The sequence below is a fragment of the Hipposideros armiger genome, unplaced genomic scaffold (genome assembly GCF_001890085.2).
Source record: "Hipposideros armiger isolate ML-2016 unplaced genomic scaffold, ASM189008v1 scaffold_283, whole genome shotgun sequence".
NCBI classification, from domain to species: Eukaryota; Metazoa; Chordata; class Mammalia; order Chiroptera; family Hipposideridae; genus Hipposideros; species Hipposideros armiger.
In genome coordinates, this window is record NW_017731633.1 from 250,660 (window position 1) to 262,134 (window position 11,475).

An 11,475-nucleotide genomic window follows, 5' to 3' on the forward strand; every position below is an offset into this window, starting at 1 on the left:
CCCACAAAGTAACCACTATCCTGAACTGTATGTCTCTCATTCTTGTGTTTTCCCTTATTCTTGCCAATATATGTATGTTTTCCTATGAAAATATAAACCATGTTGGTTTGCATCATTTTATAATGAATACATGTTTACATATTGCATGTACTTTTCTGAAAATTCTTACCATGCTTTGAAATAATTGATTAAGTATTGATAATGCTTCCCCAAAGTTTGACCATAAAAATAAAGGATTCAAAATTAAACAAAACACATTACTAATGGCATTATTTTTCCTCAAATGAATCATTATGTAGACACCCCCAAAATGAAGTTGGGGTGTCACATCATCTACTTAATGTTCTTTGAGAAAAAAAGATAATTCTCATCCTTGAAAGGGAGGAAGTAAATTTGGAAATAATCTTATGATTTTTCATCAGCACGAAAGGGCAAATGGTTGGATAGCAGGATGAAATAATCCCAGGAATTCTCTCCAGTCTGGGGTTTTTCTCAGGTTTACATAACAAATAAAGGGTAATGCAGTTGTTTGAGAAATAACAGAAAACAAAGCAATTTACCAGCAAAAGAATAGTATGGGTGGCTTTGATTTCAGGAGATAGATGGGAAGAGAGGCTGGGGCTGTGAACATGCTGGAATCTCTGACGGTGTTTGTAGAGGAGATTCACCATGTAGATACTGAATGACATCATGAGGAACACAAAGAAGACATCGTGAAAAATCATGGCACTTATAAATATCCGTGAATAGTTGGGTTTCAGCTGCTTAGTCTGACAATACACTAGAGAATACACAGAAGAAACATTTGTGACATTGGTGCTGGCTATGAGCTCTTTGATGACGTTGGTATAAAGAAGCATCTTGATGATCCAGAAGAAAAGGAAAGAGGGGAAAACGCAGGTAGAGATTTTAGGTTTAAGCCATGCCCATTTAGAATTACTGGGACTGATGGTGATGGCTTGAAATACACTCAGGAGAGAGGCTGTACAGATGGAAAGACCCCGGGTAACCCTGTATGTGTACATTGTTGCCTTACAAGCAACATCATCCAGAAAATGTCTTGCTCCTAAGGATGACATGGTATCTGGTATCAACCTGAACATGATGGTCAAAACATAGACCAATGTCAGGTGTGTGAAGACTAAATCCATGGGCCTTTTCAGGTAAGACTGAGTTAAAAAGGTGTACATATATAACGTAAAGAACAATGAGTTGCCCATGAGCCCTACACAAATTTGAGCAATGGAGAAAAACCCCCAAATCACATCACTTGGAAACATAATCTTATTGATGTTTCAAATTAGGTCAACAGGTTTCCAATGAAACAAATTTGGTTATACTGTAAAATCATAAATAATGGAGCCCATGGACAAATATAATAATTGACAGTTCAATATGAAGAAAATGTTCAGCTCTTCTGTATTTCAGGCCAAGATGTGTCACTTCCAGAAACTGGATTCCAGGAATTCTTGAAAACCTTAGGATACAGATTTAGGTTTATAAAGAAGGTAGAATTCAAATTGCTAATTCAAATGAAAAAATAATATAAAGAAATAAGAGACAACAGAAAAGCAACAGCAAATTAATCCTTAATGAAATTGACAGAAGTGAAGCAAAAATGAATAGATAACAATGCTGATATGAAAAGAAAAAATATATCAAAAGTCAGTTCCTTCAAAAATAAATCAGTTAACAAACCTATGTGATACTGCAATATTTTCCTAAAGGGATACACAAATAATATCAGGACTAAAAGTGTTAAAGGGACAGCAGTGGAGCAGTTACAAACATTAGAACATAACATGATACTATGATTAACTATGCTAATAAATTTGGAACTTTAGGAGATATGGGGGAATACTAGAAGACTTAACTGACTAAAAAAACAAAAAGATACTGGAATAGTAGAAAGTCATGAATGTGCAATGCTCCTCATGATGAAATTGAATACGGGGGAAAATTTGTTCCTTCAGAAAATTTAAAGAATGCTTCATGGTGAAGTATGGCAAACACACCAGACAAAAATAATAGCTGCAAACAATAGCTAAGGATAGTAAAAGGGAGAACATTCCAGTAATCACATTAAGAGGTTAGCATAACCTTGGTGGTACAACATAACAAAGACAGTAGGAAAATGACAATTACAAGATGATTTCATGAACTCAATGGAAAACCGTCTATACAAATATGATAAACTTGTGTTCACACTATCTAAAAAGAATCAAGCACTTGGCCACAGAATTATTCAAACGTGAAAGGTACGTCTAATATTTGGCATGTCATCTGTATGATTACCCACACTAGTAGACTAAAGGAACAAAGAGATATGATCACTTCAGTATGTGCACAAACATGAGATAAAATTCAACATGTTTTTATGATATAAAATTTTAGTAATGTAGCAATAGAAACTTGCCCTGAAAAATACCTACAATGTCAACCGTGTCACATTAAATGTTATTTTGAAAGATTTTCCTTTCAAATGTACCATCGCCACATTTATTCATCACATTTTTTAATTTCCTGAGCTTTATAGTAAAAAGGAGAGCAAAATTTATAATACTTGGAAAGAAAGTATTTCATCATTGAAAAATTATATAAATTGTAAGAGGAAACCAAAAGAATCATTGTCTAAATTATTAGAATTATTAACAGCAATTTTCAAGTTTACTAAAAGCAAAGTCAGTATAAAAATCATTTGGATTTCTCTATGCCAGCATAAAACTAGTTTTAAAATGATGCCATTAAATATCATAAATGTTGCCTGACAGCCGAATTCTATAAACACGTCCCCCTGCATTTAGCCTCTAATCCCATTAGCTATGAGATAAAAGCCTCGGTATGACCAGAGGCCGATAAGACTCCCTCTGGGGAGTGTCTCAAGGTGTATTGGGACCTATTGGAATGCTAACAGTTAATCTCCTCTGGGAGGACACAGTAACAAGGTGTCCTGGGGCTATGTGGTGGATATGTGAAGACATAGCATATGCTGGAACATAATGGATATGTTAATAGATAAGGCTTTGAGGCACAGACCTCAAACGGATGCTAATCTGATCAACAGCAGTTTTACTTCTCAATAAAAACCAAGCGTCGACCCGATGGGGGGTGGGGGGGCTCAGTCTGACTCTCTGAAGGCTGAGTCCCTTGGTCTTGCACTTAAATATTACTTCTGTCTCTGTCTCTCTTTATTCAATCTGCGTCGCCCCTCTCGTGTCCCATTTGCCCTTGCCACGCAGGACGTGACACATAAAACTATGCCGAAATTAGGAATATGACAAGTTTATGTAAAACCTCTAATAGGAAACAATGTTATAAATTAGGCTTAATCTGATTAATGTATTTTTAAATGAAAATGAATGTATGATAGTTTGAGATAAAGGGAATTATCTATAAAAATAGAATGATGTTTGAGGGTTCCGTTTTGTACACCTGAACTATGATAATAAAAAAATAAAATTATGTTGGGAAAAACAAAAGCAAGGAGAACAGAGGGTTAGAAAAGGGGTGATGAAATTAAACTGGAGTCAAATTATATCAAACGTAGATAAATATCAATTGTGTTATAGAGCATAAAGAAGAGATAAGAAACAAAAACATAAAAGGGGAGATATTAAGCAATAAGGGTATTGTGTGGAATTTTTAAATAGTTGTTAATAATTAGATAAAAAGTCAAAATACAATGAAGAAAGTGTGATACGGTTTTAAAATGAAACAACACTGATTGAAGACAATGGAACAGCATTACAGAGATGAAAGAGATGTTAAAGAATATAATGAATGAAAGAATGAAGAAAGTAAATCAATATATATGGAAGTAAAGAGAAATGGCCACAGTAATATGAGAAAGAAGATCCAATACACTTCTATCAAACAGAAAATTAATAGAAGGCTAAGCCTGATAAAAACTGAAGTGTGTGTTGGAAGCTTAGAATGACAATGGGAATCTCAAAAAGGTCTTTGTACCTCCTGTCATTTTCAAGGCTGAGTGTCCAGGATCCTTACTGAGGACAGTCGGCTTCCCCATGCATGACCTTGAGGCATCTTGGAAAGGCCGGGTTATCGGAACCTGCCGATATGTCGAACAGTCCTGAGGGAGGGAGCAAAGATTAAGAAAAGAGAAGAGAGAGTTACCGGGAGGACTTCAGAGAATACTGAAGCCCTGAGTTTATTTCCCACCATCATTATATATACATCCAGGGTATGTGCAAAACAGAAGGGACAAATATGCATTACCTCATTCCAAAGTAAATCTTTCACTATCTACTAGAAACTTAAGGATCAGTTTCCCAGGACACTTTCTTCCATAAACCCAGATAGCCAGTTATCTTATTGTGTCTCCCAAGGAACTGGCCATTCTCACCACATACCTCAAGGTTGAGTAAGCACCCTCCAGGTGCAGAAAGAAGCAAAACAAGAAGCAAAACAAGTTATGCTTCAGTAAAGCCAGCCTGCATGGCTCCCAACACCGGGTCTGACTGACAATGACTGTATATCAGGGACAGGATGGCAGGACTTCTCCCAGTGGATCACTTGTCACCTGCTGTCTCCATGACCTTGTTTATTTTGGATCATTTTGATGAGCCCAGAGGAGCCACAAATCACTCTCCCGGATGCAAAATTACTCTCTTGGTAAATGCATTTCATTTATTGACCAGGAGTGCAAAGTCTCCACCTGGGGACATCCATTTCCCCCAGTTGAACGAATCATAAAGTCAACTTTGGGTGTAGAAAAGTGATCAAGGTTAGTTTTCACTCAGCTGATGAAAATTCTCACAGGACATGATCTAATCTGACCTCAGAGCAGCTCCTCAGAGAACATGCTCACTCTCCACCTGGGCCTGTGGAGCCTCCTGCTTGTAGTGTGTTTTAATTCCTTCACATTCACAAAAGAGCAAGCATAATGCAGCGCGCTGAGTTTTATTGTAACCCAACCATCGCAGCTATCACTCAGAATTGCACCATACATGCTTTGCTGTGGACTCTATTTCTCATTTTAAAATTGCTTGCTAAAATACAAAGATGGAAATTGCTCCAAAAATTTATTGTTAAATATTTCCTGCATTAAAAAATGATACAGGGCCGGCTGAGTAGCGCAATGGTTAAGAACTGGCTTGGGACGCCAGAGGGCCCCGGTTCGGATCCCACATATGAGGGCCAGTGACACTGCCCTCCACAGCTAAGATGCTGAACAACAGCTCGACCTGGAGCTGGGCTGCCATAAGTCGCCGGCGATGGAGTAGGCTGCAGCCCCTGTGGCAGTGGGTTGCCATGGACTACCGTATGTAGCCAGCAGCCAGCGTGAGCGGCCCTCAAGCCCCTGTGAGCCGCCGAAGCCGGCGACTGATCTGCCTCACCCGGGAAGAGCGCAATGATGGTGCCAACTTGGGCCAGTGAAGCAACGTCCTCCACAACTAGACTGAAGAACAAAAGGACAGCAACTTTTCTGTTCCCCTTCCCCCAATTCCCCAATTTGAAAAAAAAGAGTGAACCTTAAAGTAAACTGTGGACTCTGGGTGGTTACAATGTGTCACTGTAGGTTTATCTCTGGTTGAAAATGTAGCATACTGGTGAGTGATGTTGGTAAGAGGGGGTCTATCTATGCATGTGTGGGGATAGGGAGTATATGGGAAATCTCTATACCTCCCTCTCAACTTAGTTGTAAACCTAAAACCGCTCTAAACAAAGTCTTTGTACTCGATTGACTTTTGCTTTTTAACAAGGTGCTTATTAATATTAAACAATGTAAGATTTAGGGTAGAATTGCACTACTAGAAGTGAAGGGACATTTCATAAAAATGATCGTGCATTGGTTTGATATGATTTCAAATCCACTTGTTTATGACAAAAATGAAGTTGTTTTTAAGAGTAAAATTGTTTTGCTATCAGAATGAAGTAAGGTGTATTATCAGGATGTCATCTCATCTGTTGTCCCTGATAGTCTGAGTAGCTCAGCCGCTGAGAGACTCCGCTGGGGGCTCATCAAACAAAACCTGTGGAGAAGGCATTTAGATTAAATACGGAAAGCCTGTGAGGGAGGGCTATTCCAGAGTGTTCTTCCTGGCAAGGTACTAAGCCTGAGAACTTGCAGTTGTGCAGGGGACAGTGAAAGACAAAAAGTGGGAGGCAGGACCTATGCTGGAATGTCCCCTGCCTCCAAGGATCAGGAATGTCTGGGGAGGAAGTCCTGCAGGAAATGAAAATCAAAAATCTGCTGGGGGTGGAGTCAGACCCTGGGCTCCCAGAGGTCGGGTTCTGCAGGAGGGCTAGGGTGTGGGTCCCCGGGTCCCCTCTCTGCTTGGCTCCTCCCCTTAACCTCTTAACCCGTCCATTCTGAGGAGGGGTTCTGGAAGCAGGTATAGAGTGCTTGGGCAGGACGCATCTCTGTTCTCGATTTTTGGGGGTGAGGCGGGGGCAGTAGTTTTATTGGTTTATTTGATTATTCTTATTTGTACAGTTCCATCGCTCGGCTGCAGCTCTGCAACCCTTCAATATCTGGAATGAGCGCTTGGGCTGCGCCAGCCACAGACGCCCGTCCAGAAGCTGGTGCTGGTGAAATGGTAAGTGTGCCTGCCGGGTTGTTGCACAAGTGCACACCGCGGGCATGCGGGGTTGGGTGGGCCGGGACGGTTCAGAGGAGTTGAGAGCAACTGTCTGCAAAAGCCTATTCTCCGCCGGGAAGAAGGAGAGCCCCCAGCGGCCCATGTGTTGCGACCAGAAGGCGCCCTTCACCTTTCGGGGGGATGGGGGCACTCCCCGCGCTGCAACCTTGCAAAACGCCCCGTTACCCTGGGGGAGGGGCGAGGACACTGCTACGGGGGGCTGTTTTACTTGAATCCTTGAAAGTAATGGAGTTGTGATTAAGATGAGCTGGAAAATTCCAGTCAGTCAGAGAGGCTGTCGTTGGGTCCTTGCTTCGCCGTTGGAGTTTGGTCCCATGGGCACATTCTTCATTTTTGTGAACTGAGACCGCGGTGGAGGAAGTTTATAAAAGGCCAAGTTGAAGGGAGAGGCAGGGGAATTGTCAGGAGCAAACCCCAGGGTCTGAACAAGTTGCATTAATTGTCGTTCGTGTACTCTGGGGAGGTCTGGTTGGCGGGAATCTCCGGCGCAGGTGGGGGTGTGTTTCATCTGCCAGATGTATATGGTTTTCTTCTGTCTGTTGACCTGAGCTGCCCCAGAATTAATTACGCCTTCTTTTTCTTTGTTCCCGGTTGTCCCAAGCTAATGTGCCTGAGATCACTAGGGACGAAACTGGAGCCCCAGTTGTATTGGTTTGTTGCAAGCAGGGAGATTGCACCCCAGAGGAACCGGCCAGATAGCGGAAGGGCTGAGATCATAAGATCGAGGAGGAAGGTTAATTTAAATGTGCTTAGATACGCTCAGGCTGAGCTGTGTGCGGAGGGCTTATCGTCTGGCCTGGCTGTTCCCTTGGAAACCACAAACTCGATAAGCTGTGGAATGCTGCATCCCAAACCCCTTATCAGAAACTCTGCAAATTGCAGACTGAAGCTGCTGGCTACTCTGTCAGTGTGACTTCCATGCCCCAGGCAAAAACGGGATGTTCTTTTCTTACTGATCTGATTGATATCTAACAGCCGCGTTTTGGGTAAGCTATGATTTTTAGAGAACAAGGTTTCTTAGTGGGTAAAAAAAAAACAGTATGAAGAAGAAAAAAAAAATACAAAAACTCCTTTTTGACTTTGTGACCAGTGTCTCCTGAGTCTGATATCTCCACCTGATGGATAGCGGGGTTGATTTACACATCATTTCACAATTTGTGGGCTGCCTATAATATCTAGTTTTGGGGCGGCCGAGTGGCGCGATGATTAAGAACTGGCTTGGGATGCCAGAGGGCCCCGGTTAGGATCCCACATATGAGGGCCAGTGACACTGCCCTCCGCAGCTAAGATGCTGAACAACAGCTCAACCTGGAGCTGGGTTGCCATGAGTCGCCGGCGACGGCGTAGGCTGTAGCCCCTGTGGCAGTGGGTTGCCATGGGCTACCGTGTGTAGACAGCAGCCAGCGTGAGCGGCCAGCAGCCGCAGTGAGCGGCCGTCCAGAAACCGGCGACTGATCTGCCTTGCCCGGGAAGAGCGCGATGATGGTGCCAACTTGGGCCAGTGAAGCAACGTCCTCCACAACTAGCCTGAAGAACAAAACGACAGCAACTTGTCTGTTCCCCTTCCCCCAATTCCCCAGCACTGTTCCCTTCCCCCCAATACCCCAATAAAAATCTTTTTTAAAAAAATCTAGTTTTGCCCCAGCATTTAATAACTTTGTAATTATTTGTGTCATATTTCTTTTTGTTTTGTAAAAACCTGAGTTAATGAGAGCTCTGGAGTAGTGAATACCAGGGGATCTTAGGACCCAGCATAAATATGTGAATTTTTTTTTTAAGATTTTTATTGGGGAATTGGGGGGATGGGAACAGTGCTGGGGAATTGGGGGAAGGGGAACAGACAAGTTGCTGTCGTTTTGTTCTTCAGTCTAGTTGTGGAGGACGTTGCTTCACTGGCCCAAGTTGGCACCATCATTGCGCTCTTCCCGGGAGAGGCAGATCAGTCGCCGGCTTCCGGACGGCCGCTCACTGCGGCTGCTGGCCGCTCACACTGGCTGCTGGCTACACACGGTAGCCCATGGCAACCCACTGCAGCAGGGGCTGCAGCCAACACCGTCGCCAGCAACTCATGGCAGCCCAGCTCCAGGTTGAGCTGTTGTTCAGCATCTTAGCTGTGGAGGGCAGTGTCACTGGCCCTCATATGTGGGATCCGAACCGGGGCCCTCTGGCATCCCAAGCCAGTTCTTAACCATCGCGCCACTCGGCCGGCCCAATATGTGAATTTTTTGATACCACACTAGGTTGCATATTTCTTAAGAAATGGAATAGGTATATTTCTTAAGAAGATGAGGGAATACTATTCCGGCTGGAAGAACACAGATTGTTTTGTGCCCCTAGAATTTTGAAATGAAATCTTTCAAATAGAAGGAGTTCCTATTTAACTGTGTTAAAAAAAAAAAACAAAATTCAACCAAGTACATTTAAAGATCTAATTTGCTTTAATTAAGCGAATCATAAATTGGGCCGCACCCCATCTAGCAACTAGAAGGGTGCTCTAAAGGGTTGTACAAAGTGAGAGGTTTTTATAGGAAGCAGGGTTGGGTGGGGAAGGGAGCTATTGACAAATGGAAAGAAAGGGTTTTTTTGGGGGGGCGGGGTCATTTTTTCTTTGGGGGAAGAGAATGGGACGGGATTTATAAAGCAGACTGCCTCTTCCTTCAAAGAGGGATGGAGAGGGCCCATGTGACAGATTACCTTCCTGGTGGTGCTTGTTCAGGAAATTGCATATTGGTTGATCAAGATTACATTTCTGGGAGAGGTTAAAACTGCAGTTAGATCAGGTATGACATCTCTCGCAGCTGGCCTCTACATCCTCTTAGAGTCTAGGACGGTTTCTCTGCCTTCTGGCACCACAAGATATCTTGACTCCTATATTTCCTGCTCCTGGCTCAGCCGTTTCTCTTGCTTCCTGCTTATTAATTCTAACCGTTTTTCTTAGCACAGACTGGTCACAGGATCATGCTGATACTCTATCACAAAGCTGGCTTTTTAAAAATGTTTTTATTTTATATTTGAATCTTTCTTCTTAGACTAAAGAGCTTGCTTCCTAACATTAACATAATCCCTCTCTGTCTGATCCTGCAGTGGGTATAAAATTTTTGTAAGAAGCAGTGACAATGTTACTTTCTGCAGTAAAGCCACCTGGTGAGAGGTCTGGTTCCCTTTTTTTTTTTTTTTTTTTGTATGATGGAATCTTACACGCTAAAGTTGTGGAGTTCCTTTACTTAACATTTTACCCTTGGTGATTAACCTGCCAGCTTGATATAAGCTTCATTTATTTCAGTTTTTCCATTTTAGGGGCTTTTTTCTTATTTTTGAATATGTCATCATTACATGGTTCCCAATTAAAATCTATATAACAAGGTTATATTTAGACAAGCCTTACTTCTATCTCTTCTCTACTCTGTTTCTTACTGATAAGTCTGGTTTGCAGTACATATCCTGGGCCCCATTTTATTTTTCTTTTTACTGAAAATATAAAATATAACCTGGAGACCACATGATACCACTTTGTATCCATAGTAGAAGAGATCTTACTCATTCTTATAGGCTCTATAGTTCTTTGTTATGCGGATGCAGCATAGATTTTAAGCAATCCCTGTTATTGAATATTTGGGGTAGTTTCCAGTCTTTTGCTGTTATAAATCACCTTCAATACATAATTATATGTATATGTCATTCGGCTTTTTGGCCAGGGTATTTTTATAATCCCATCAGTGCAAATGCTACATCAAGGGGTGGATGCATAGAAAATTTTGGTAAATCATGCCTCATTTGCGTTCAAATTAGAGGTGGGACAATTTTATACACAACTTGCAAAGGCCTCTCCTTGGCGTTCCTTCGGTTGTGGACATATCACTCCAGTCTCCACCTCCACTGTCCTGTGGCCTTCCCTCTATCTGTCTGTCCAGATTTCCTCTTCTCAGGAGGACCAGTCATTGAATTAGGGCCCAGCCTACTCCAGTATGACCCTGCCTTACCTCTTTTATATCTTCAAAAGTCTTGCTTGCAAATCAGGTCATATTCAAGGTCCTGGGGGTTAGGGTTTCAACATATCTTTGGGAGGGGACAAAATGGGTATGTGCTTTTAGGACCTGGTGACCTTCAGGGATGTGGCATTGAACTTCACCAAGGAGGAATGGGCCCTGCTAGACCGTGAGCAGAGGAACCTTTACCGAGATGTGATGCTGGAGAACTACAGGAACCTGGCTTCCATAGGTAAGGATGCCCCTTCCTGCATTCCATCATGGGATGAGAAGAAGGCGAGTCAGGCACCTCCTAGGCTACCGGAGGCTGTTGAGAAATGGAACCCCGCTTGTTAAGTTTCAGAAATACGGCTGCTGCTGTGGTGGGCATAGGGCTTCCCCAATGGAACTAGAAATCTGTTCGTTGAGTTACGTTTTTATTCACTTCATGGTTAAATGCCTTTGGTGGGTCCTTAAGTGAGTGGATGTGGAGCACAGAGTTTTAGTGCATTCATGGGGAAAGTGGAGATTCAGTGCATTCGTGAGAAATTCACTTCCTCAGCTTCGGAACCCCTGCAAACCAAAGCACGCACCATTTCATGCAAAGTCCTGGTACCGCTCCCTTACGTCATGCATCCTCCCATTTCCCAGTGACCAGGACCTCAACCAAGCGAACCCCACCTGGTCTCCCATTTGGAACATGAAGCAGGTCAGGGAACAGTGTGGGGGAATTTTCCCCTGCACTTGGGCACCTGAGTGCCAGGCAGATCTGAGTCCTTATGAGGAAGGATTTTACAAACGATGTAGAAATGTTGATTAAGAATCCATTTCGGGGTGACCGGTTAGCTCAGTTGGTTAGAGCATCGTGCTGATAACACCAAGGTTGC

The 11,475-nt window shown here is 42.6% G+C and overlaps 2 protein-coding genes across 3 annotated transcripts in view; one reads left to right on the forward strand and one right to left on the reverse strand.

Moving 5' to 3' along the window:
• Positions 1–329: 329 nt before the first annotated feature.
• On the reverse strand, positions 330–1,394 carry LOC109391047 (vomeronasal type-1 receptor 3-like). The gene has a single exon (XM_019658241.1). The coding sequence runs from the start codon at positions 1,278–1,280 to the stop codon at positions 330–332; it is 951 nt and encodes a 316-aa protein (XP_019513786.1). The 5' UTR covers positions 1,281–1,394.
• Positions 1,395–6,253: 4,859 nt separating this feature from the next.
• The window catches only part of ZNF114 (zinc finger protein 114), a 13,062-nt gene continuing 7,840 nt past the window's right edge, over positions 6,254–11,475 (forward strand). For both annotated transcript variants that reach the window (XM_019658147.1, XM_019658148.1), the window contains exons 1-3: positions 6,254–6,356; positions 6,458–6,560; positions 10,715–10,841. In XM_019658147.1, the coding sequence (XP_019513692.1) occupies positions 6,501–6,560; positions 10,715–10,841 (187 nt within the window). In that variant the 5' untranslated portion in view covers positions 6,254–6,356; positions 6,458–6,500. The remainder of the gene's footprint in view (positions 6,357–6,457; positions 6,561–10,714; positions 10,842–11,475) is intronic.